The 27,834-nt window shown below is 46.1% G+C and overlaps 1 protein-coding gene across 1 annotated transcript; it reads right to left on the reverse strand.

Annotated features, from left to right (window-relative positions):
- Positions 1–498: 498 nt before the first annotated feature.
- UBXN7 (UBX domain protein 7) lies at positions 499–27,833 on the reverse strand. The gene is made up of 11 exons (XM_063408169.1): positions 27,683–27,833; positions 24,053–24,200; positions 22,263–22,330; positions 19,422–19,487; positions 17,270–17,382; positions 11,618–11,764; positions 10,962–11,052; positions 9,774–9,901; positions 9,001–9,394; positions 8,484–8,563; positions 499–5,354 (listed from the first exon to the last, which is right to left on the reverse strand). Exons 1-11 carry the CDS (start codon positions 27,807–27,809, stop codon positions 5,193–5,195), a joined length of 1,524 nt encoding a protein of 507 aa, XP_063264239.1. The 5' UTR covers positions 27,810–27,833; the 3' UTR covers positions 499–5,192.
- Between the last annotated feature and the right edge of the window lies 1 nt (position 27,834).

Consider the following 27,834-nt stretch of genomic DNA (forward strand, 5'->3'; position numbering starts at 1 on the left):
ATGACCCAAAAGTGATTCCTTAAACTCTGTTTCTCCACTGTACCTGCAAGGTCCTGGCCCAGAAGGGCCCCTGCTCCCCAGCATTTCATGGCAGGCCACGACAGAAATGTCCCAAGGAGCCCAAACACAACTGCAGAAATCAGAGGCTCTGCCACCCCCTCCACCAGGACACTGACAGTTCAGAAGAGAAAGCCCCATTTCCTCTGCTCATTCATTGGGAAGGATGGAAAATCCTAGCCCTGCCTCTTTTTATTAGTTTTCATGTGGATATTTTTCCTGTCAAGGTCCTGTAAGTTTGTCTCCCTTCAAGATTTTGTATCCTCTACAACAGCCTGAAGCTTTCTTGGGCAGTGCTGTCATCAACAGCTCCCAATCCTTCTACCCCAGTATCCTTCAGGAAAAACTCAGGAACTCCCCACACAACACAGGGACAGACTTCCCTTAGAACAAAACCAACAAATAAACCCTAACCCCAAAAAACCAAGAGCTGAAGAAAGCTACTGAAAACAGTTTGTTTTATTTCCAGGATCAAATATTACAATAGGACATTTACATATATTTATAAAAAATGCAGCAGTTGTGTATATAGATCAGAGGTTTCCTTGAGTTTGGTCCCTCCCAGCACAGTGAGCTGAAAACTTCCAAATTAATCCTCTCCCTCCTTCCATGTGAAGTTGCCATTATTGAAGAAAGTGACCATTGTGAAAAGCTGTCCCTTAGAAACTGGATGTTCCCCAGTTCCAGGAAACAGCCTCGTTTTTATAAAATCACGTGTCCTAGAGTCTGGTGTTTCTGAGCTGAGTTTTACTCAGATGTTCTTCATATAAATCTGGTCTATAAAATAGCACCTCATCCCCTGCTCCATAGTTTCAGTTCTATACCTTCAATCTGGGCACCATTTAACAAAGTTACCAAGTGACTTTCTGTGCACTGCAGACACTCCAGTGCTCACAGCGACCAAACCCTGAATTCCTGCCCCACCACGAGGTGCCCATGGAACAGGTGGATAACCCGGGCAGGCTGAGGCTCTGCCGGCTGCAGCAGCCTCTGGCTGAGCCCCTGTGTGTGTAAATACTTATGGCTCTGTTTGGTGGGAGTGCACAGACACTGAGCACCCCACGGACAAGAGGAGACAGGAATAAAAGCACAGAAAAGGCATCCACCAACCTCACCAGCTCCAAATCCACACAGGCCTGGGGGTACCTCCAACAACACAGCCAGCACAGGCCTCGGCTTCAGCTTGTCTTTGGAACAGGAGCTGTTCCATTTATAGAAAATCACTTGTGAAAATAAATAAATAGAAAGGGTGAGGGAGAGCAGAGGCTGGATTTGAGCCTATGGGAACAGCCAGACAAGGCACAGCCAGTCCTTAAGGACAGCGACTTTGCACTTCACCCACCCAAAGCGCATCTCTGCCATCCCTTCTCCTCCTGGAACACCAGACTACCTGTTTTATAAACTTCACTAAACAGGGATAAAACCACAAGAAAGTAGTGACATTTAATACAAACTAAAAAGGAATAAAAGTGAAGTGATGAGGCCCTGAAATGACACGGCTCTTCCCACTCACACGGACATTCCTACACAGGTCCCTTTGTTCGTATTTCATTTTTATTTGGTTTACCAAAAAAACCCCACATTTCAAGCATCTCTGCAGCATTTGCTACCTAACAAACAGCCCAAATGCTTCCTTGTCCCCAAAAGAACACTTTTAAAATTAAATTAATTTTAAAATTAAATTAATTTTAAAAGGGTTTTAATTTAGCCCTTGTTGCTTGAGTCCTAGTGAAGAACCTCTCTGCAGAAACAGGAATTTGCTCAGCAGAGAGGTTGAATTACTAAAACCTGCACCAAACACAGTTTCTGCAAAGTACAAACCACAGCACCAGTGCCAGGGCAAGCTGAGTGTACAAATCAGCTCTGAAGGACGTGGACCCTGTGAAACACAAGCTGTGAAAGGAAAGGTGTCACTTCCCCCTAACAGTGAGGAGAAGGTCAGGGAGCTCTGGACAGAACTGATGGAAAAATTCCTGGTTTTACTTAGGAATCTGGATGTCTTTTACAGACAACTGTATTTTACACGGCTGCCTGCAGATCCTGGACATTCCTCTAAGATCAGTGGTGTTAACTGAACTGATTTACCAGGAAAAACAATCAACTGCAGTCCATGAACCATCAGAAATCATAAAAAACACAGACCTTAGTTCAAAGCCTAAAGAAAATAACACAAGTATGGCCAGAAATGTTTGGCCCAGCCTCTACCTGCCCTTTTTAGGTCACTGGGGAATGCTGTGAGGTTGAGGCTGGTCAATCAGCCTGACTGAAGAGCATGCAGCATCAGAAAGACCCAAAATCCTTCTGTGGCCCTCTGAAGTGGGGAGTAAATGTGCCAGCTGCACCTGGCAGGGAGAGCCAGAGCTTGTTTCATCTTCTGTCCCAGGATCCCGGCTGTGACTGGGACTACTGGACATTATTATAACCCAAAATGAAGCTGTGTTAGGTGGAGAGCACAGGCAAAGGGAGCATCACCACCAGCAGCAAGGAGTTCCAGCTTCAAACACGACAGCCCTGAGCAGTTCTCCACTCAAACCTCCACTGCCTACATGCACTGCTGCTCCTGCAGCCCCACATGCAAATCCTGCCCAAGTGACACCCGCAGGAAGCCACAAACCAAAGCTTTTGAAGGATTGGTTTCCTTTGTCCTTCACAGCTCAACATCGTATTTCCCAATCCAATTCAACACATTTTTTCCAGCAAAGGCAATTTGAGCTTCAGATTTCACATCTAGCAGTGACTGTTTCAAGGCTCTTTCAACACTGCCCAACCCATCACCTTCAGTGCCACGAGCTGTCCCAGGCAGGACTGGATTTGTGCTTTCACCCACATTCCTCAGGCCAGCAAACACATTTCTCCACAGGGATGAAGAGCTGAAGAGGCTGTGTCCTGCTTGGTGCAGTTTCTCATCAGCTTCCAGCCCCCACAGCACAGCTCACGTGTGGCACTGGGTTTGTTTGGGTTGGGAAGGAGAGAGGAATGAACTAAGAGAAGCACCATGTGCAGGGATACATATTGCTTAAATTTTTTTTTCTGTTTCTTGCTCTCAAAGCAAAGCAAAAGAAAGGTGATAGAAAAAACCACACTGCAACACAGAAACCAAAAACCCAACCCAGGACCACAGCTTCCTGGAACAGAACAAACTCCTAGAAAGAAAATGCCATTTTCAGTGTGAATGTTCAACTTCCCTGTCTCATTTCCCCTGTTTGAGCAATTCCTGCTCTCATCTCAAAGCTCAGCCCAGCCCCACATAGAGAAGCAGGCCCGGGAGGGGCAGGGGAGGGAAGGTGCCAATAAACCACACCCTGTTATTCCAAGCAGACAGCTGGAGCTGCCTCAGGAAGCTTTAGGTCTACGAGGAAATGTGAGTTAGGGATCTGGATATCCAGGAACTACAGGATCCTTCAGTCTAGAGGTGCCACTGCTGCCTCACAGGCCAAACACAAGATCCCCCCTCACTTCCCCTTGCTGGGAGCAGCCTCCACACCTGGGGGTCTTCACAAAGCAAAGATGACATCCGAGCAGGAAACTGGGAAGAGACTCTGCTTTCCTGACACTACATCCTGCAGCAGAAAGGGAAATCAATTTGTACAATTGCATGATTACACATCAAACCTCAATTTGGAGCAGGAGCCAGCTGTGAGCTGAAGTTTTCATGGGGAATGCCAAACATTTTCTGTGGTTTCTTGCATTTAAAGGTTCCAAAGTACAGATGCTAGTATGAAATCAAAGGCAAAATAGTTGAAAACTGAACTATGTAAATTTATGACTACTAAAGTGTTTAACAAGGACAATCATCTGAGAGTGGCAGAAAATGTCAGCAGTTATGCCAGGTCCCATGTGTCTTTCTCCTCAGTGACTGAAGACCACGTTAAATTGAGTTTTTAGTTGTAAATACACAAATTCATCACACCATGCTGAGGGTTGTTAACCCCTGTCCCACTGGAACATCTCCTAAAACACCACCTGACCATCAGCCCCATGGCTAGAGAAGACACTGGAGGAAAACCAGAGCACTGACTTGTGGTGCCAGCTTCCAGAGCTGAGAGGAAAGCCTGCACCAAGGAGCAGCTTTCCATGCAGCCCTCCAAATTTAGATGTAAGTGACAGTAAATGGGGAAATAGAACAAAAATCATCCCAGGGAATTCAAGCTACCAGGCTGGGAAGTGTTTTATGAAGCATTAATTGATGCTCAATGCTGTTAGTGCTGTAAAACCTCTGTAAAGCCCCTCACTCCTAGAAAAACCAACCACTGTGCCAAGGAAAAAAGCCAACTGACTGCCAGGTCTCTGTGGCAGGCGTTTTCAGAGAATCCAAAACCTTTACAGTACCTTTGTCATTTGCAAAATCCTGAGAGCAAGTAAGGAGACACTTTGAGGATGCTGGGAAGAGAAGGTGGATAACCCACCCAGTCCCACCAAGGAGCTGGTTCTGCTCCTGCACTGGACTCACAGCTTTCCCTCTGGGCCAAGCAGTCAATCCCACATGGTGCACAGTGGGATTTCTGAGGGGTTGGTTGGTTTTTTTACTATGTCCACTGGCAATTTAAAGCAGGAGGAAAACATGCTGGCAGTCTAGAAGCCTTTGAATTAGGTGGGGCAGAGGATTTTACCACGGCTCAACCCAACTCCTTTCTAAAACCAGTGTTGGATAAGAGAATGCTGGAAGGTTAATGGAGACCTTTTGTGTAGGGAATCCAAACAAAGGAAAGACTGTCCTGAAGGTTAAGCTCTCTCCTTACAGAGATGCCTCCGTGCCTTATCACACACTCTTTTCAAAAATAAATTAAACAAAACAGAGTTAAGGATAGCAGCGAGAAGGGTTTGTGTATTATGGCCACTCCAAGCTCCAGCATGCTGGATATACAGATCACTGTTTTACTTTATTCCAGGAAAGCACAGGAAAGATGTTCTTCCCAATGCTCTCTGCAGCTGAGGAAGAAAATAAAACTCTGAGCACTCTCTTTTGGTCACTAGAGCAGGAGAAGAGAGGGAGAGAGGGGAGGAGGGAGAAGGAAGGGCCAGCCAGCTGCCTGATTCCAGCACTGCAATCCCACGACCCTTAACTGCATATTTAACGACTCTTGTCCCAGGCAAAGAGGAGAGGGAGGAAGGCTGGGAGAGCTCAGGCCACAGTGCTAATTCCTCTCCTGCACAAAGACAGTCTCTTGAGGGCACAGGCCTGCCTCCTGTAACGTGGTCTCATAGTCCAGGTGGGAGAGCTTCCTGCGGGGGAAGTTGGTGAGCAGCTCGAAGCGTTCGTTGGGGTATCCTTTGGACTGGACGTGTTTCACAAGAGCCTGGGGAGGGAGGAAGGGAAACCAGTGTCACAGAATGCAGAATGCTAGAAAAAAAATCCTGTTCTCCTTTAAAGAGGAAGTTTGTAAGCAAAGAAAACTTTAAAATTTGGAAATTTTGCGTGGAGCACAGACCCTCTTTAACATTTAATTTGGTCCACACATGGTATGATTAATCACAAAAACTAATTACCAGGGATCCCTTACCTAACTGATCCTTTACACACAAGGTAAACTATACATGGAAATATAGATAATAATGCATTAATGCAAGAGAGCTGAATTCCACACCACACATTCAAGTCACAGTGAAATGGAATCTGGAAAAAAAAGCCTTAAATAACCCAAAATAGAAGCCCCCTTGTTTGTTTATCAGACATTGCCCTTACCCTAAAGCTAAAAGCCACCAAAGAAGCTTTTTGGTGAGGTAGCATGGACCAAGATAAATGAAGATATTTTTTTTCCTTGCCCTCAGGAACTGGGAGATTTTGGCATTGTTTGATTTCAGAAATTTTTTAAATATCTTTTCAATTCACAGGCTTCTCTGCCTACAGAAGCAACTGAGGCAGGATACAGAGCATTGGGATGAGAGTCTCACATCCCAAGGAACAGGCATGTCAGGAAGAGCCCATGTCTGTGCTGTGGTGGGAGATTTCTCAAGTTTGCCAGGAAACACAGCACCTAAAGCTGGGAACCTAAAGTACAGAGAGGAGCAGAGAAGTGGGGACTGGCAGAAGAAAAGAGGATAGAGCAATGGAGCAAGACACGGGCAGGAGAAGTTGTAGCTTTTCTAAGAGAGGAAGAAAAGATAATTTGTAACTAATAAAGTATGAAAAACTCAGGGGGTCCTATCAATACTGCTCACATTGTTTTGGTGAACAACTCGTGCCAGTAAATCACAGCAGCCCACAGCACTCTTCTGGCAGAGGCTGCCCAGGGAAGCTGTGGCTGTCCCATCCCTGGAAGTGTCCAAGGCCAGGTTGGACAGAGCTTGGAGCAGCCTGGGATAGTGGAAGGTGTCCCTGCCCATGGCAGGGGGTGGAATGGGATGAGCTTTAAGGTCACTCTCACCCTGAGCCACCCTGTGACTCTGTGATGGAAGGGACTGAGGCACCCAACCTCCAGCCCCACTCAGCTCTGGACAAGCTCAGCTCCAGCCCTGCTCTGAGAGATGCAGAATCTCCAGGGATTCTCTTCAGCCTGGGCTTTTCCAAGGTTTGGTGAACAGCCAGGCAAGCTCCAGCACCGAATTTCCTTCCAAACTCATCCAAATCCCCACCTCTTTGGCATGAGGAGGCTATGCCCCACATCCTCCTTTACCTGGACTGCTCTCCAAAGGCTTTGCAGATGAATGGAAAGATTTCCTTTTCAGGCAACAAAGGTGATCAAAATTCCTTTCAATTTAAATATTCAGTCCAGTTTCCTGCCCACATCCCTCCCTGTCCCTTCACAGGCCAGTCTTTCCTGCACACCTGAAACTCTTGGCAAACCAGAGGTGTTCAGGATGTGGAGGAAGGGCTGAGCTGCTGAACAGAGTGAAGCCAACTGAATTTGCACACAGTGAGCAACTGCTTCTATAAAAAGGCAGTGAGGCAGTGTTGCCTTTTTTTTTTTTCCTCTTGAGGGGAAGAAAGGGCCATGGTAATATTAGAAGAACAAGCACCTCTCGGAAATAATGTGTGTGAAGAAGCCAGTGCTTCATCAATAACAACACAATATTAAAAATAAAACTATTTTAAAACCAGTGTTGGGGAGTATCATCAGTTAAAACTCCTGAAGTGCAACTATCTCCTTAAGCACTTTCTTTTGCATTTTTTTCCATAAGCATTCTTTTAGTTCTGGCCAGCTTTAACATGGAAACAAGTAAAGGTTGGAAAAAATCCAGTATGGAAATGATGCTCACAAAGAAACACCTGAGACTCAATCTGGATCTGACTGAAAGGCTCCAGAAGATCACATGAGATGAGCACAAACGCTGCTTGTTCAGCTCTGCAACCAAAAGATGTCTTTACTCACAAACCTTGACTCAGCTAAATTCCTCTGCTGACTGTAGGGCAGAAGGGAAATCATATGCTGAGATAAATTTCCTTTAACTTCCACAGTCCATAAAAGGAGCCAATCCAAGTCAGGATTATCAGGGATATTACAGTATTACACTTTTGTACTGCCTAAATGAATTGCTTAAGTACTCAAAAGTGCTACTTGTTTAATAATGCATGCAAATTGACTTAACAAGCTGCATTCAAAAAGCAGTCAAGCTTTTCTTTTTTGCTTTTATTTTCAAGCAGGAGAGTCAAGGATGAGAACATGAGCTGAGGATACTGTACATTCCTAGAGCTGCTGGCTAGGCAATAGCCCATTTTCTGTAAAAGATAGGACATTTTTCTCCCAAATCTACATAAAATCCTGATGAGGTGTGCTTTTGCTTTCCCTATGACTCCAGCTGTTAGATTGATTACACTTAAATAAGCTTAACTGGCCACTGTGTCCTGAAAACTCATGGCAAACAGAACCTCTTTACACTCTGCTCCCAGGTAAGCACCTGCAAAATTTTGATGGAAATGCCATTCACACAGACTTCTCCAAGGTAAGGACCCAAAGCACAGGTGAGATGCACACCCAAGGCACAGTAATGAAATAATATTGTAATAAATTTGTTTTGGGAGAAACAAATTGCTCCAAAAAACTTGCTCCAAAGTCTGCTCCAACATCCACATCCAGAAGGGAGGGTGGAAGTATGATGGGAGAGATGGGAGAATGAGAATGAAGAGTTTTGCCTTTGACTTTATCATGGGAACCAACTACTTTTAGAAACAAAGCCCCAGAAATGAGAAAGCTGAGAGCATTTTATGGTAATTAACACTTAATGCAGAAGCCATTTAGAGCATTTTATAATGGAAATGAGCAGTGTGGGGATTGAGGAAGACACTGGAGTGTACACAAAACCCAAGCTGCAGTGGAGACACACAGAGCCAGTGCTTATCAGAGAGGAATGACATGGAACACAGTGCAAGCACTCCCTGGATACACTCTACCACCAGATCTGACTTCAACAGTGTCACCCCAGGCACAGAAATTCTCCAGTTTCATCTTTCCTCCACTCAGACAAGGACTCCCCTTAACTCCACTCACCAGAAGTTTAGCTTGTTCAGGCAGTGAAACTTGTTCCCTCTTTCCATCTGGATACCTCAGCATCAGCTGTGCCTTTGGTCCTGCACAGAGAAGTTATCACAAGTTACCACCAGGGCAGCTGAGCTGAGCTCCTGTGTAGATTTTAGGTGGGACAGCACAGCAGGGTGAAGGACTGGAGACAAACACAAGGTTTTGTGATAAATTTCTACCACAATGCTCAAAATACACACATCAGGCTCAGGACTCTTCCAAAGCAGCAGTGACTGCCCAGAGCACACTGCACCTGAGTTACACCAGAGTGGACTTTACTGCTGGGCAAGGCACGAGCTCAGGGACCCAGAGGGCTCTGCAGGCTGTGCCCAAGTGGTGCTGCTGGTGAATCACTCACACGTCTGCTGGCAAGGAGGCAGGAAACCAGAAGGGATTTTTAAAAGAAGGGATGAAACTAGGCTTGGCAGCCTATGAACAGCTTCAGGCAAAAAAGCCACAACAAAAGCCATAAGAAATGGCCACTTACCATTCACGTCCAGGCCTCGGAACGTACTTTCAGGCTTGTCAGGTGACTCCTCCAGCGCCCCCGCATCGAGGCAGGGCAGGACTCTGTGGTTTGATGCTGTCCCAGGCTCAGTCCTTGCAGAGGGCTCAGGCTGAGGCCTGCGGCTCTCCTCTTTTTTATACCCCAAGTCCTTGTGTGGAGACTTCCTCAGCTTGGCTGGAATCTCCGACTCCTCCTCCTCCTCCGATCCGCACACTGAAATAAACTCTTCACTTCCAGAGAAGAGCTCCGACTCCGACTCCTCGTCTGACCGGCTCTCCTGCTTGGCCTGAGAGGAATCAAAATGTGTCTCCTGCAGGGAGGCTCTGATGGCAGCTTCCAGCTGGCTGTCCTCACTGGCATCGATGAGACTCTCCTGCGGGATGCAGACAACACACACGTCACAACTGCCTTCAAGGGTGTACTGAAAACCAAAAGGACATCAGTCTTCCCAAAGGGAAGCCACTAAACCTGTCAGGAAGGCTCAGCAGGGAAAGCTAGGCAGCTGTAATTGCTTAATGGCTTCTCCTTGGAGCTGAGCACGGAGTAATCAATATTCCTGTCACACTCTGACTGCTAAATCCAACCCAAGTGCCGAAAGCACGAACAGTAGCCCTGGGAGAAGGCATTCCCTGGCACGCTGTATTCTCACACTAACTCATGGAGTGTGCCTGGGAAATCAGCAGAGCTGGATGAGCACAGGTCAGGCTGCTCCTCCAGGTGTCCCCAGCCCTCCCAGAGAGCCTGACACTCACTGAGCGGGAGCATTTCTGGGGAGGGCTGCTGGCGTGGCCGTCCAGCTGGCCATGCTCGCTCAGGAACCCGGTCACTTGGTCCAGGAAAGAAGTCACATCCAACTGGTGCCACTCCACGAGCTTCTGGCCTAGGGAACAAAAGGTGGCATCAAACAAAATGTCAGCAAAACGCTGCAGTTTAGTGGTCAAACACACCGACTCACTGCTGCAAGAGTCCCTGTTTGAGGAACTGCAGCTTCCCACAGGCTACCACCTGATAATCATGGAGCTTCCTCCTTCCACTCCCTTGAAAAGGGACAGACATGGAGACAGACACAGTTTATTTCCATTCTTTTCTTTTTATCTATGCGAACGTGAGCACAGAATGGTGAATCTGGCCACAAAATGAATAAACACCAAACCACTGAGTTTATGAAGAAGCATTTCTCCACTCTTGCTTAATTGATTCTAACCCTTGGCAAACAGCATTAGTTCCCAGAAGTAAAGGGCTAAGAAGAGTATTCTAATTTCTGTTGCAACATTAAAAAACATGTATTTTTGGGTGGTTTAAGTCAGCTACAAAGAGGTCTCAGCACTGATCACAGACACTGTCACTTCAGTTCTTAGTAACAGGAGACCAGACCAACATTATATAACCAGGCAGCTGCATTATATGATGATAAAAGAAGCTGCTGGATACAAAAGAAAAAGCAACACCTTTGAAAGAGCTGAGGGAGAGTGAGAAGTTTCATTGTTCAGGTAAAAATCAAGCAAAAGAAAACAAAAACTTGAAGCCAAAATGGTATTTCAAAATTAAGATGCAATTTAAAGTCATTGCTGAGCCTCACGAAGCTCTGTGGGAGGAGCAGAATGCAGACTCATGTAGCACTTACAAATATTATAGTTATTCATCACATGATTTCAAGAAGCTTTTGAAAGACTTCAAAAAGAATTCAGAGTTTTTCCACCAGATGGAACTATTTTCACTTTCTAAGCAAAATATTTGCTAAGCTTCAAATACAACATTTCTGCAAGTTTTGGGTGTTTTATTCCCTTAGCTCCTCTGGGAACGTGCTGAGCCAGTCCTTCAGGTCTTGAATAGATTCTTCAGCCAAATGTAACACAAACTGCAAAGGAAGGCATTCCAGGCTACAACTGTCAGCCCTCCCCATGGGATAACTCCAGGTAAGCAGCTGCCACTTGTCTTACCTGTCCTGGGATCCAGGATGGAGACATAAGGGAAGTCTGCTAATTTATAAAACTGTATGTACCGCTGGCCTTCCTCGCTGTCATGGTACACCTACAAAAATGGGCACATTAGTGGCTGCAGAGGGAACACAAACAAACTGTACCTAGAAAATGCAGTTTTTCTCTCTTCTACAATACAAACTGCAAATGATACACACAGTTCTCAGTAACTCTGACAAGCTAGAATTAAGCCTCTAGCTCTCCATGTAGTAGAAACAACGTGGCAACATCTTGATTGCACAAGTCAAAGGCAGTTCATGCCTTCAAATGCATACCCATGAATTACATCTCCATCCATAAACTACATACACTCCACCTTTTCTGGATGGAGTGTAGGTAGTTTAAGAAAATGTAAGATGAGCTTTAAGGTCGCTTTCACCCTGAGCCACTCTGTGATTCTGTGATGGAGGGGATTGAGGCACCCAACCTCCAGCCTAACTCACCTTACATAATGTAATGTATTTTGTAAAATGTGATGTATTTTGCAGAAGAAAGACGTCTTTTCTGCAGGCTTGCTAAGAGAATCCCATCCTTTCCAAAGAAATCCATTTTTTCCCACTGTCCCATCTACCAAGGCACCGAGTTACCCACGCAGCCATCCCCAGGGAATTTCCCACCTGCCAGAAGATGAAGTGGTCCCGGATGATGTTCTTCACTGCCTCGTTGCTCCAGACATCGCGGTTGAGGCACTGGCAGGCAAAATCTTGCACGTTCTGAATGTTTATCATGAGCCACTTGTTCTGCATCTGCCCACACTCCTTGGCCTGGAAGCAGAAGGAAAAGCTTGGTTAGAGCAGGCTGAAGGGCCAGACACCAGCGATGGCAGCAATGATCAGAGATGGCTTCTACCACTGCCACACCTTCCACCAAACCCCTTCACAGTGAGGAGGATGACAGAGCTAGTGAAAAGGCACCCACAAAACAGAAGGCAGGGCTGAAGGATCTGCTTTGAATGAGCCTTGAGTTACAGAATCACATCGATGAACAGAGCCGCTGGATTTCAACAAGCCAAGCACAGGGTGGGAAAAGCAACTCGGAGGGGGGACACACATGGAGATGCTGAATAAAGTATTTATTCAGGGCAAAGTGTAGTCAGTCCCACTGATCTGACAACAAAGACCTGCTCAGTCTAAAGATAAACCCGTGGACCATCTAGTTAAGTAGGCTGCATAATTGACAGAGGACTTGCATTGATTCAACAGGACCCCTTCTCTGCATGTTTTCTTTTTCTCTCCAAGTTTTGAGTTACTCTGTGACTGTCCAACTGCCGAATTAGGCATCCTTTTTTGATGCTGCTTATCCAGACTGCAAGTGGGGAGGGAGACAGAAGGCGCAGGAAGAAATCTTACTGGTTTGAGTCACAAAGCTGGCACTGTCTGATTGCTTGGTTGCAAGTTAATGGTAGGAGTTTGATCAAGAATGTAATTCTGATCGCTGAACTGTCATACCTGTTGAAAAAAAGAGGGCTAGATCAACAGCAGGAATGCTCTTACCACCTGGAAAGACTGGCATAGGAACTGTCTTTGCTTAAAAAAAATATTTAAAAGTTATGCTCACCATCCTGCTGGTAATCTACTATCAGGAATTCAAAGGACAAAAAATCAGGGGAATCAGGATGTTATGCAAGATTTTGCTCTTTGGGCCCTACTTTGTTCCCCAAACCAAAGTTTTTGCTTTTGAAATGAATTTTAGCCAGTGCAGTTTGGAACAGTCTGCCTGCCCACTGTGTGACAGACAGACATGTGAACCCCACACACTTCACCAAGGCAAGGGTCTCAGCCTACAAAGTCAGTCTGTGTGGCCAAGTGCCCTGCAGAGGCAGCTTTTGTATTACTCAAAGGGAAAAAAATGACGGTAGAAGCATGGACTAGTCCTGTTCCCAAAAGGGGCCTCACACTAACTACTTACCACTAATTTGCACTGCCAGAATCCAGGTCACCAGGTGACAAAAGTGAGGAAGGTGACATCTAAGTAACTGGTACGGGTCTTAAATATAACTGTCAAGCTTTTATTTAAAGGACTTGTTTTGAGCTAACTGTGCATTTGAGAATTAATTCTAAGAAACCAGTTTGAGATGAGGCCTAGAGGTACTGCCCAAGTTTAAAGGGAACAAAAATCCTTATATTATTTAAGTCAATTGGATTGCCTTAGTCCTGTGTTCTCGTGTAGTAAAAGAATAGTCCCAAAAACATGTAATTAAAAAGCTAAAAAGTGCATCTCACTTTTCTACCCTCACTCAGGATATCTTCTGGTATTAATGAAAACTTCTGGTTGTACCTTTCCTCTGTCCAGCTGAGGGCTGGACAAGCAAGAAATTCCACAGAGAAAATTTGCAAAACTCAGTTTCCCTGCAGAACAGGCAGAGCTTTTGAAGCTACTTTTAACTTTCTTCTAAAAGTAAGCTTTGGATTTAACACTTAAAAGGACACAGTTAAACTGCTGCTATCTCACACACACAGTCCTTACACAGCTCCAGGGGTTCTTCTGAGGTGGTGGAAGGACAAGAGTGTGAGAAGAAACACTGTGTATTTGGAGTTTGTATTATATTAGGGTCATTTTGGTAAGTGATAAAGCAACAAGGGAAGGCTCAACAGCTGTCTTGTTTATCCCAAAGGCTGGGATCTGATGGATTTAGATCCTCTGTTTCCCATTCCCCTCCTCCTTCGAGGTATAAAGGCCATGTCAGGCACTTACAGAGCCCACAGACAGGGCAGTGCAGGACAGGCACTCTTTGAGAGGAGGGCCAGTGGAGCCCAGATACAAAAACCAAATCCTATCCAATCTGTCCTAATGTGCCTTTACCCTTTCTGCCCAGTCACATATTTCATCATTACAAGTTGGGGCAGCAAACAGCAACCTGGTGAGACAATCTGTGACACAAGTCTTGGGTTTATGCTCAGTGCTGGATCTCCCTGGGTAACTCTGGCTCTTGCACTACTAGAAATAAGTTTTCCTCTCATTTGACTCCTCTGAACATGTATGGTTTAAAAATGTTGGGGCGGTTCCTGCTGGCTCAGTTTTGTTGAAATGCAATCCTTTCAAGGCAGCAGAGAGAAGAAGGAAGTGGAGCCAGCACCTTGTGACCCTCTGGACATGTGTGTGACTCAGTGTGGAAGACAACAGCTGACACAGAGTCAGAGCAGGACATTATCAAACAAGAAATCTCCTGTTTGGGCCACACTTCTCCTTCCTACCTGGGGCAGGGCACAGATCCTTGACCCAGGCACTCCTGAGTCACAGCTGTGCTGAGCCAAACCAGACTAGAAGCACCTTATGCACAGCTAATTGCACAATTTGAATACAGTGACCAGATCAGCTCCCAAATTATTGTTGTTTTTTTTTAAGTAGAACCAAAAATATCCCCACAGTCTCAGCTATAAAGCAGGGAGCTAAAAAAGGTAATTGTTAAATTGGAAAAAAAATCATATAGACAGACTTGAAACTCTGCAATGTGACATTCAGTCACTTCACTGAAACCCTGCTGAGTGTTCAGCCCAGAACTGCACACAGCAGAACCATCTCTGCCCACAACAAGAAGTGCAAACTAAGTCAATTTGGTGTGTCCCCCCCAGATTCTACAAAGGCATGTAGGGAACACCTGCAATTCTTGAAAGCAGTCGGAGATGAGAACAAAACCACTCTATCAGACATGTTTGGTGTGCAGTTTATTTATTCCTAACAGATTCCACATTAATGGGAGAACTCTAGTTGAGTCAGTCACATACTGAACTTGACAAGTGGTGATCATAAGCTGTTCTGCATGTGAAGCACAGTGCTTTTTCATATACAGCAGTTAAAAAAAAGCCAATGTCATTGAACTCTTGCAAATTTTTCTGCCATTAAGTTAACCACACCTATTCCTAAAGCTACGATTACTCAGTTAAAATGAAACAGCAACTTTTTATGCCTTGGTAAAAAAGTTCCTCTGTAACTGAAGAAATGAGCTCTCTTGGGGAAAACTAAAGATAATTACATTGACTTATTCCCAAAGGCCAATCTTAAAGTGCTTAGAGAGCAGCAACAGCTGATGACTGACAAAGATATATAATACCAGATGTCACTACTCCTGCCAACAAAGCCCTAAATTCTAAATTATTCTCTGATAAATGTACATGGCTCAACCCCAGCAGAGCGTTCCTGCACACCTCTCCAGAGGCTGGAACACCCCACACACCAGCCCTGGAAAGAAAACCCCACTTAGATCAAAGCTTAACTACAAGAGCATCACAATGACAGTACTTAGTCTTTGATACTCCGGAATGTGATGAGCATCCCTGGTTTATCATATGCTTTATATCCATTTATCTCAGCATACAGAGAAGGGAGAAGCCAACAGCAGCTTGCTAGAGATGAATTTTGAGAGACTGTGGTCACTGAGGCCCAACACTGTCCCAGGCTGAAGCAGTTTGCAGTCAGAAAAGGTAAAATGCAAAGGGAAATGGTCAACATAGTGGGAAAGTGTGAAGAGTTACATTGCAATGAAGTTAAGGAGCATCAGTATGAAATGAAGGTTATCCCACAGGACAAGGAACTGTACAAGAACACAGCAAGGTGAGTGCCAACACCAGAAAGTGTGCAGGTGTTTAGGGTGCAGGTACTGCACAGAACAGGGCAAGGTGAGGATACACAAATCCCAACCCCAGCCCACCCCCTTTTCAAAATTACCTTTCAAGACTGAATAAGAATGCAGAGACTTTAGGACAAGCACATCCATCAGTCAGTTATTTCACTCTCTGACACTGCTTTTGACTGTGACCGATGCCACAATCAACCTTGCTAAAGTCTTCATACATTTCCAGCAAGACCCAAGGAAAGACAAGCACCCACCTCAAACTCCACAGCAGAGCTCAGAGGGCACTGGCTGACTGCTCCTGCAGCAGCACTGGTTGTTGCTATGTGAATTCCCCTTACTGGTACCTTTAACCACACATTTGCTGCTTTCATCAACAGTTCTGGACCCCAGGCCCAGCTGGAAGCCCTGACATTCATCTTTTAAAGTAAATCCTGCACCACACATCACAAGGCAGGGCCACCTGAGCATCAACTGCTTCAGGCTGCTCCTCTGCTCCCACTGCACCCAATTCCTTCCCAAGGTGGACACTGCTGCTCCCTGCCAGCATCCTGTCACAGCTGGAATTCTGTTAAGGAGATCGTGGAGGGCACCCTCAGAACACAGGAATTAGTGACAAGGTAACTGATCCCCGGTGATTTGGGAAGCATAAAAAGAGAGATGAGGGTAATGGGATGAGAGCTGGAGACTCCCTAAAGGCACACAGTGTTTCACCAAAAGGTCTCCAGCAGTGCTCTAGTACTTGTGCACAGCAGCTCAGGCACACGTGAAAACAAGGTAAATAATATTTTTGTTCAGTCACTTGTGCAGACTTGTGCATTTGGTTCTCCAACACCTGTATTGCATCATTTAATCATTATTTTGCATTCTCACGCAGTAAAAATAATGATCATCACTATCATCATTCTCATCTATTCAAAGACGACTAGGAGAAAGTTCAGTAGTATGTGGAATTTCTGAAGAATATCTGGAAATTACAGACTCAAAAATTAAAAATATATACCAATCTGCATGTTCTCTAATCATTAGTTAAGTCATTGATCCACATCATAACAATTTAGGAATAGATCCACACATGCCTACACAGTTAGGGAAGGTGAAACCTGAGATTATTTAAAGCTGACAGTGTCCTGGATCCCTAGGATACCTTCCCTAGCTCCACCAGAAGTAAAAGACAACCACTGTGATTCTGTACAAGAGCAACACCTCCACTGAGGATGAAGCTGTGGCTTGATGGCAAATACTTTCACTCACTCAGGTATCAGAAGCCACTCAGCCATGTTAACTCCAGCTGAGCTTCTCAGCAGGGCTGTGCTGCTTGCAAAGTCCTCCCTCAGCTTTCCAAAGGAACCTCACTCCAGCTTTTTCTGTGTCCTCTACACAGATAGCTCCAGGGATGCCATTCTCTCATTCTGACCAGCCTCCCTTGCTCACTGAAGTCTTTCAGCATGTGTGATTTGCCACACTGATATTGAAACACAGAACAACGTGGGCTGCATGGTCAGGAGCTGGGCTCCATGATCCTTATGGGTCCATTCCAGGTGACACCACCATCACTGAAGTCCTTCAACATGTCCCCAACATTCCATCCAATATTCATCACTGCCCAGTCTCCTGGAACCCTCTGTCTGTCCAGCCATGCTGACACCCTCCCCAGCACCCTGCAAGGCAGGATGTGCACCCAGGGGTGAGCCCTCACCGTTTCAAAGCTGCCTTTGTGCATCAGGTCGATGGGAGGTCTGAAGAGGTCTGCCAGTGTCGTCAGCTTCTTGTCCACGGCGCCTCCGTTCCGGAGCTCCTGCTCCTGCCGGACTGCACAGCCCCAAGAGGAAAGGGAGTGGGATTACACAAAATACTCACAAGGGGCATTTGTTACTGGCTAAATGCTCAAACACAGAACTTCTGGGGTGAAATTCCCTCAAGCTCCTAGGAGGTTTGGGGAGAACAGGGCTAGGGCAGCTAGTGAGAGGAATGTGAGTGCAAATTCCAGGATATCTCTTACAGAGAGCTCCAGGGTTAGACCCCAGTGAACAAGATTAGCTGGTGTGTAAGGGCAGAATCTCCCTGCCTCAGCTTTCTCCTGTGCTTTCACTTTTAAACAACATCTTAAAAACCTGAGGGGTCAGTATTTGAAAACAAAGGACCCAAAAAAAGCAGTGATTTGTCCCCAGTCATGCTTTTAAATGGCAAACTGAGGTAGACTGCAGCAACATATCTTTTAAAAGGAATATTTCTATTGCAGTGCTTCCATTAGTTGACTGTGGGGCAATCCCACAGAAAAGAAATAAACAAAGAGATTCAGTTCAGATGGAGAAGTCTGTTTGGATATTTCTTTTAAAGTGTATCAATTCCATCTGAAATAACATAGAATACATTTCCTACTCAGACATGACCATGGACAATAAAGGTAAATCACAGCAGATATGTGGTGTATTTTATGGAACCAGGTCAGCTGAAATGGGCAATAATTATCCCATGGCCAAAAAATTTCCAGTGTGGAAGGAACTGTCAATAGGCCAAAGCATAAAACCATGCTTGAGCAGACACACAGGGAATAAAGCATCCTTGCGGAGCAGCCCTAGGAGCTTGGAGATAATCTGGAATTTCGTGGCCAGAGCTGCTTTTCCAGAGACAGTCAGACAGTGATGTCCACCTGTAAAGTTCTGCCAAAAAGCATGATAAAGTTTCACCATGAACCCTCGCAGTGTATCTCTGACATCTTGGGCATCTCTAAATGTCTTAGGAGTGGAATCACAGGGTGGTTTGGTTTGGAAGAGACCCTAAAGATCAGCCAGTTCCACCCCCTCCTGCCATGGGCTGGAACATCTTTGGCTAGAGCAGGTTGAAAGATGGTGAGAAAAAACGTAAGGGTATTGATTCTGTACATGGTGCATTTTCACTTACAAAGCTGCCAGTGATTTCAATATTTGCTGTGTTCATCATTACTGGGAAGGGAAAAGAAAGCAACTATCAACATCTATTTCCAGTTTGGCAGCCAACCCCTAATTGTGTAGGAATGTGGTCCATGGAACCCAGTAATCAGTGGCAGGATGATGAAACAGCCTCAGGTTGCACCAGGGGAGGCTGAGATTGGATATTAGGGAAAAATTCTTCATGGACGAGATTGTCCAGTCCTGGCAGAGCTGCCCAGGGCAGCAGTGGAGTCTCTATCCCTGCAGGGATGTGTGGATGTGGCACTTGGGGACATGGGGCAGAGGTGGCCTTGGCAGTGCTGGGGGAACAGCTGGACTCAGTCTTGGGAGGCTTTTCCTGTGGTTACACCTCAGGAATACTCCAGCATCACCAGCAATAGCCACAACTCAGGTGTGACACGCCTGGGGCTGTGCTGCCACATTCTGTGACAGCTCATGGATGAAAGAACAGCCAGTGCTTGGGATCTGGAGACTCTGCATGAACAGCCACGGGCAAACAGCAATTAAAGCCACGAGAACCTCGTGTGTGGCCAAGGAAGAAGCCTCAGGGCTACTCCAATGTAATTCAAGTGCCAGAACATCTACTGCCTAGCCAAGAAATATCCAGTGGATGAATTTAATTCCACTTGAGTGTTAGGATTCCTCCCCCATTTCAGTTCCCTCTAGAGCAGAAAAAAGGGGTTTTTGAGAGTTTGCAATACCAAAGTAGACAGAAAATACTGGGATAATCATAATTCAATGATTCTGTACTTCTAATAATGTACTCTGCTACACAATTGGCAATTTAAAAGTGTTTCAACAACTGAAAGCTGTCCTAGCCTACAACAGGAATGATTTCTCTATCTTATTTACACTAGAAGTAATAAAATAAAATAAAATAAAATAAAATATCAGGCTTACTGCTCTGTAGACACTTACTGGTTTCTGTCTGAAAATCCCGAAAGCCATCGAATATTGAGCGAGCAGGTCTGCGTCTTTTGGGAGCTTTAAAAAAATCAAAGAATTATTTGAAAAGCCTATTATCAAAACACATACATTTTAGGACTTTCCATCACACGTGGAGGAAAACAGAACAGGAAGCCGAAGCAGGGATGATGTGGGAGTAGAAGTCACTGGGAAAGACAGGAGATGGATGGAAATAGGCAGTTTATAAATTCAATTTCCTAACACACCCTCCATCCAGCAAACCTTAGCCCAAAACCAAAATGTGTATCAACAATATAGAGAGGCTTAAAGCCCCTTCTGATGGGCTCACCAAGACCCTTCAGCATGGAGTGGCAGTGCTGTCACAGCATCACCTTGTGACAATTCCAGTCAAGATTTTACCCAAGGCCTTCAAGGGGATGAAAAACTTCAAAAGTTTAAACCCCATGAGAAAATATATTTTTTATAAACAAGCACACTGGTTTTTTTCCACAATGCATTTCTACTCTTTTTTAAACTCTTATCCTGATCCTGTCCCAGCTTCTTGGTTGGACTGGACAGCCACACTCTTCCAGTAGATCCAGCATTACTTTGCAAGGAAACCTTCAGAACTGATTTTCTGCAGCTGGACAGAGACAGTGCAGGCAGGTATCAGAAGCAGCACCCTCAAGTCCCACAGTAAAGCTCAAGCAGTGCACTTGGAAGGAAAACAGAACTGCCTGCCAAGATTGTTCCAACTACTTATCTCCCTTCCTATCAACTGAAAGACAGAACTTTCAAAGCCCAATTGCTACAAGACATAACAAAAAACAAAGTAAGAGAAATACAACCTATACCCAGTGGAAATGTGAAGTACAGACTACTATGGAAAAAGAAAGCAAGCCTGAAGAATGCTGAGGAATAACACCTCTCAGCTACAGGGATAAGATCTCCTTCACCCTGAGTGCTTAGGCACAAACCAACCTCGGAACAACTTCAACTCAGCTGGAATGGCAATTGAAGGACCACTTGAGCAAAAGCACCATGTCCCTGCCAGGCTCAGCTGGAGGCAGGCAGCACAGGTGAACAGGCTCTCAGGGCCCAGGAGGATCCTTCACATGGATACAGGATCCACGGAGCCAGCAGGGCACAAATACACAGGGCCACATCTTCAACTGGAAAAAACCTGAGCTTATACAACCACCTCAGTACAACCCCTAAAAACAGAAACTGCTGCCTCCCCTGCTGTAAGGCTAGAGCTGAGACCAATTATCTCTCCAGGGTCAGCTGCTTTGTCAGGCTGCTCTGTGCCAGAAACACAAGTGGCACTGGTGGATCACACAGTGCCAGGAGGGAATCACTGCTCCAGGTCAGGGGATGGTCAGTGACAGTGTGACTGAGATCAGTGTGTAACAGGTAGGAAAAAGAAGACAGAGTTAGGGTCAGCAAATCTGAATCCTAATAACCCACAGGAGTCAATAGATCTTTGTCAAAAACTCTGCTGGGCCACAGGAAAAAGTGCAGAGAGCTCCCCTGTCCTCACAGAGGCATCAGCAGGGCATTTCCCTCTGCATGCAGAGGCATTTCCTGCTGCAGAACTGCCCTCCTCTGCTACTCAATGCCCCACTTCCAAAATCCAAGAAGGATGGGAAATGCAAGGATTAGATAAACACAGTGTGACTTTGTTTTCATGTCACTGCATCTTATGGTTGAGACCTTCAAAGCCCAGCTTCACTGCTGCTGACAAGGTGGCCCTTCAGCAGTAAGGGAAATTACATCAGTGAAGCTCACAGAAGTGCAAAAGCAGCAATGAAAGCAGATACTTTGTATGTTTTTCCCTTTTTGTCCAAAAGCAAATTGTGTATTTCAAACTGTTGGTACTTTATGCATCTCACATCAGTATGTAGAAGTTAAGTTAGTCCATTTCAGTGATTCATATTCTGTCTAAGGAATAAACATTTTCTGATGGGACTGGGGACTGAAGCATATTAAAGGAGTCTAAATTTTCCAGCTCCCAAAACAGACAGGGGAAAAAATGCTACAAGGACTAAAACTAGAGAAGCTAATATTGTTATCTGTGCAAGTACAGCAAAAAGGCAAGTGGTGTGCACCTGTACTGCCTGGCATTGTGTGCTGCCCTCTGAACCACCCCTCGCTAAACACCCCTCTGATGCTGAAAAACAGAATCTAGACAAAATCAGTCCCGGGGGTAAACCTGAAGCTTGGCCTCCTTCTCCTTTCTAACACAGGAATTAAATGATAGAAAAGAGCATTTCCCATGGGTGTGAGACCACTGCAGGGCTGAGCACTTGCACAGCCTTCCTTGGTGAAAAGGGCAAAGCTCTCAATCCATCTGACACGGCAAAGGCCAGCCCAGAAATGACCTGGTCCCTGTGAGAAGGACAGAGACAAGAAAAGAAGCTGCGCAGCACAGCTTAAAGAGCAAATTAAATTCCTGCATGAGAAATGGAGAAGGGTAGGAGCAACCACACAGTTCAGCCCTTCTTTCTGATCTGTCATCTCCTTGAGATGCATTTGTCCTCTTCATTTTCACTCATCAGCCAAGGCTCCATCGCCCATCCCAGCACCTCAAACATTTCCACAGAGTACCCCACAGTTCTGGGGCCCCAGAACACAGATGTATACTTAATTAAGTTAATTGGCTGCCACCTCCCAAAGTCTCATGAAACAAGATTTAGCAAATTAGTACCCCTGGGAGTAGAGCATCTCTCGTGTCTGAGGTTTTCAATACCATTGGTGTTATTTTTTCATATTCAACTAGTTTTGATTTTCTTTTGTCCCTTAAGCTCACCTCAAGGTGAAGAAAACAGAAACAAAATAAGAACACAAGCCTACCTCCAAACAAGGGCTCAGGCTCTACTAAGATTTCCTGCTTTTGAGGAATTGGAGCTCGTACTTCATCCCTATCAAAGGAGAAGAAACAAAACAGAAAACATCAGAGATGATTATACTCCAAGTACTGTACAAACCACATCTCATTATGCTCCAAAGCTCCTGCAACTTGACCCAGTTAAAGATGCTGCTGTACCACTGCACAGAATGAAGAAGTTTGGGATTAAGTGAGACCTCGAGGGAGGATCTGTTCCCACTCATGGCACTGCTGCATGGACCTTGTGCACTGAGAGCTGGCATGGATGACCTTTGACAGAATATTACACAAACCCCTGAGTGACTGGATCCCAGGCTTTGTCAACCCAGTATTTAAACTTTTCTTGTTCTTGAATAACTTTGTTAGAACTTGGAAGTTTCTAAAAACTTAGCAAAACATGTTAAATAAATCACTTGCCATCCTACTTTCCTTGCTAGCTACACAGAAAAAATATTATCTTCCTTATTACCAGCTTTTGTCTGTCAGAAGACTTTTTGCTTCCACCTGAAAGTCACATCTCTCTCTTTTTCAGAGGAAGGAAAACACTGAGCTGATCAGCACCTGGAAGGTGTTCAGTATAAAACAGAAAGTATTCCAAGAAAAATCTAAAGTCACTGATGTGCCAGAAGTTGTCTAGAAATAAGAACACTAACCTATATACCTATTTTACCTTTGTTAAACGTTCAAGTAGGAAGGCACTTCACATCAGCTATAAATGTTAGCACTACAAAATTGTTTAAATTTATACAGGTGCTTGAGAATACGAGGAGCAAGGATTTTCCTCTCTAAGTTAGGTGTCTTTTTCCTGGAGTGAAAGATTTTTATAAGGACAAAAGCCTGGCTTTTAATTTACCATATTAAATGAATGTGTTTTATACCACTCAAGATATTCCCTTTATCTCAAGCAGTCACATTAATAGGCAGCACTGAGACTCTCTGCCATGCTTAAGTGGGAATTCTCTTCCCTCTGCAGGCATCTGATGTGTAAGAGACTGATGAAGGTGTTGAAGTTGCTGATTTCTCTGCATACTGGTGTACAGGGCCTGGCCTTCCCAGTGCCAAACTGGGCTAAACCAACACAATAAAATCCTTGCAAGTCAGACTCTTCTCCCAGGTAAGAAGAGACAGGATGAGACAAAATGGCCCCAAGTTGTGCCAGTGGAGGTTTGTGTTAGATATTATGGTAAATTTCTTCACAGAAAGGGTTGTAAAGCATTGGCACAGGCTGCCCAGGGCAGTGGCAGAGTCACAGTCCCTGGAGGTGTTCAATAAACATATGGATGTGGCACTTGGGGACACAGGTTAGTGGTGAACATGGTGGTGGTGTTGGGTTGATGATTGAACTTGATGATCTTAGAAGTTTTTTCCAACCTTAAACTCTATGAATCTATGAAAGCTATGAAAGCTATGGGAGCAATGTGGCTTCATTTATAAGAACCAAACCAAGAGAACTCTTTAACTGCCAAATGAGTGCAGAACAAGATTGCTGAGGCATTTAAAAATAAGACTCTCTTATTACAAGATCCCTACTTTAATGACTTGGCCTTTGCTTGTAAAAAACAGCAGGTGAAAGCTACAGAAAACTGAAGTGCAAGAGACTTCTCACTTCTGGCCTACAAACCAGAACAACGCTGGAGCAATCAACTGAACAAGATCAAAGCAGTGTGTAATGCTGTGGTGAGAAGTGACAATTGCCTGCTCTGCACGGTGACATTTGTGGCACAGGCGGTGGCACGGCCGTGCTCCCGGTACGTACTCGGGGTGCGGGCGGACGGCGGCGGCCGCTGCCGAGCTGGTGCTGGGCTCCTCTGCGATCCCTCCTCCGTCCAGGAACATGGTGACAGCCATCTCCAGGTTGTTGTTGCATGCCTCGAGCATGTGCTTCCCCACGCTTTCACTGGCACCTGCAAAGCCAAAGGGAAATCACAGCGTTTTGAGTGGAAGCGCCCAGAACAGCTTTCTGTCTCAAAGCATTAATAATTAGGAGGAACAGTTCATCAGCTGCCATTTATCCCTGAAGCACAACTGTGGAAGAGACAGACACACACAGCTCAGGGGGAAGGGAATGCTTGCACTCAGGACTGCCAGGCTCCTTCCTGCCAGCAACTGCAACCTGCTGGAAACCATCTGAGGGGTTTTAGCGTGATGTGGATTTTCTCCTAGAGGTCAGACATTTTCCTGGTGCATGGACCTGTTGGAATGAGTCCAGAGGAGAACACAAAGGTGCTGTGAGGGCTGGAGCCCCTCTGCCCTGGAGCCAGGCTGGGAGAGCTGGGGGTGTTCAGCTGGAGAAGAGAAGGATCCAGGGAGAGCTCAGAGCCCCTGCCAGTGCCTAAAGGGGCTCCAGGAGAGCTGGAGAGGGACTGGGGACAAGGGATGGAGGGACAGGCAAGGGAGAATGGCTCCCACTGCCAGAGGGCAGAGTTAGATGGGATATTGGGGAGGAATTCTTCCCTGTGAGGGAGGTGAGGCCCTGGGACAGGCTGCCCAGAAAAGCTGTGGCTGCCCCATCCCTGGAAGTGTCCAAGGACAGACTTGGAGCACCCTGGGACAATGGAAGTTGTCCCTGCCCAAGGTCCCCTCCAAGGCAAACCATTCCACAATTCTATGAATTTTCCAAACACAAGCAGGCATACACAAAGCAAAATGAAAATCTGACTTAACATTTTAACAGGAAGAATATTAAATCAGCTGCTAAAGTTTTTTATCTGCTTGTAGCAGGCATTTAGAAATGGAAGAAAAGACACTCTGATTTACTGATTCTGCTGAAAGGCAAAATCAAACCAGCAGAAGCTCAGTTTATATAAGAAGGAAAAAAAAAACAGCCAAGAGGGAGAAAGTAGTACTTGTCTACAGAGTTCTTTGTATAATGACTAACATTTATTCAAATCACAGAATCATGGAACGGGTTGGGTTGGAAGGGAGCTTAAAGTTCATCCAGCTCTGCACCCTGCCATGGGCAGGGACGCCTTCCACTACCACAGGTTGCTTCAGGCGCTGTCCACACTGGCTTTGAACACTTAAAGTGCAACTAATCCCAGTTTTGATGTTGCTGGTCACAATGAAGCAACAGCTCCTAACATCACCTGTTAAGTCTCTCCTCAGAAGATGAGGCTTTACCTCCCAACTTCCCCTCAAAACCCATCCCATCAGCAGAAGCTCCCTCAGGAAAAGAAGCTCTCCTGCAACAGAAATCTTTACAGCACCATCTCCATGGGTGGTGGACTGCCAAAGAGCTTATTTTCCTTTAAAAAGGCTGGTAGAGAGGGAGAATGGTAAAATGCAGCTGAACCAGTCTGGGAGCAGCTTTGGGATCTGTAGTAATTCTTCCTAAGTTCGCAGCAAGTCACCAAAACGACAAAAACACTTTGCTCAAAACCAGGCTCACAGACAACATCAGGCAAAACATATTCAGATGTTTCTCAGATTTTCTGGGAAAGGCTCAGGAAGCTCTGGTTTGAGCACAGAATACACTTTGCAACTGTGGAGATCAATCCGTTCTAAATCAGCTGCACATCAAACCACGGAGAAAGCCAAACTGACTGAGGGAACTGGTTTCCCAAAACATCCAACCTGCCACAACAAGCACGCTGGGATGACAGGCAGCTGTATTTTAAGACCTTAACTGAGCTGGAGAAAGTGCAAAATAAAAACTAGTAACATCCCCCAAAAAACCAATGAGAAGTTCAGATTCTTCACTCAAATTTTTTTTTGGCATTTTCAGCACTTTTCAATGTTAACTGTAGCAATGAAACCACACCTGTGAGCCTGGAACACACACACACAACCCACTCCACCTCAATGCAGAGTCATGCAAAGCCATTCATTTGCAAGAACTGGAAGAAAAATGACAATTCAACCCTCTGCTATTATTTAAAGAGACACTGGCACAGCAAGTGCCTTTACTGATTCCTCATCATTCCTAAGGAAAGTGCCAGCATATCAAAGCTTTCAGTCCTTGTGCTGGAAAACAGAAAATTCTAGGTATCTGTTAAGTTTCAAAGCAAATGTCACAGATATCCCATCATTTCCTTGGGGAAGTCACACAGGAATAACATTCTCTTAGCAGTACTCTCCTGGATGAGAGCACCACAGAAACAGAATTCTGCCACCTGGATCAGAGAAAAGCATCCAGGACTAATTCTCCTAATCTCTCATGCTGGAGAATATTCCCTCAACCTTTTCCCCACACACAGGACTGATTGCATACACTTACAACTCTGAGCTGGAAAAGCCATTAACACAAAGCACTGAGGTGTGAGCACCTGTCACAGCACACCAGCATCGGCCAGACAAACCCCACACACTTCTAGGTGCAACCTTAAATTCTGTTAAAGCTAAAAACAAAACTTCAAAACTCCACTTAATAGTGGATGGGTGAAGGCCAGTAAGCGATTTCTTTTTCGTTTTTGAAAGCACAGAGGGGTTCTCTTAAGCTGAGCATAAAACATGTGTCTAAACATAAAAGGTGTCAGGAGGAGGAAACCAGCACAGCTCTGTCTGTTCTGGTTCAGGTTTTGGCAAATATCTCACATACAGGCACATACTACTGAAAACACACTTGCTGAAGGTTGTTTTTGTTCAAATGGTTTACTCTGTAAAAATTCTTTAGGAATAGCTGAGAGATAATAATTTCCCTGCTTACATCCTGTTGAGAATTCGGGTGTGTCCAAGTACAGGGACACAACCTGAATCGGAGCTCTGGATAACCGAACTAGAGCAGTTTCACTTCTCTCTGGCTGTTCAGTTGGCACATCTTATTTAACACTCTCGCAGCATCTGACAAGCAAAGCCATCAGCCAGGGGTAACTACAGCGAAGCAGATTAAACACAAAGTGGGTCAAGAGCTCCAAGTACACAACCTGAAGCAGGAGCTGTCACCTGACGCGAACTTCCACGGAAAAGCGACCAGCTCTTTCCGACTGCGAACTCAAGTCGCCGTAAGTCGCCCGCGCTACAGGATATTTCTGTTTTTCCAAAGGCGGACTCGGGGCTCAGCTCCCGGGTCCCTCCCGGCCGTCACAGCCACCCGCAGGAGCGGGAAGCGGCTCCCGGGCGGAGCGCAGGAGGGAGAGGAAGCGGCAGGGAGGGAACAGGACACGCACCCGCGCCACCGGGACAACCGAGAGGAACCTCCGAGCCGCCGCTCAAAGGCAGGCGAGGTCTCCGCCGCACAGGGAGCGGGGCCGGCCCCGGGGCGCGCCCGCGGACAGGCCCTGGCACCGCCGGCGCCCCGCGGGAGGCGCTCCGGGGGCAGGGGCAGCGCGCCCGGAACCGCTCCGCCTCGGCCCGCGCCTCCCGCCCCCGGCCCGCCGGCGGTGGGGGCCGGGCCGGACCCTCCCGCGGAAGCCCGGCGGCCTCGGCGCGCCCCGCGCCCCGCACCCACCGGTGATGGCGGTGAACTGCTGGACCAGCGCCCTCAGCGCCGCGGCGCCCGCCGAACCCCCGGGCGCCGCCATCTTGCCGCCGCCGCACCACAACACACGCGCCGCCGGCCGGCGCGCGCTGCGCATGCGCGGGACCCGCCCGCGCGCGCGC

This window comes from Prinia subflava, chromosome 11, assembly GCF_021018805.1.
Source record: "Prinia subflava isolate CZ2003 ecotype Zambia chromosome 11, Cam_Psub_1.2, whole genome shotgun sequence".
Lineage (NCBI taxonomy): Eukaryota > Metazoa > Chordata > Aves > Passeriformes > Cisticolidae > Prinia > Prinia subflava.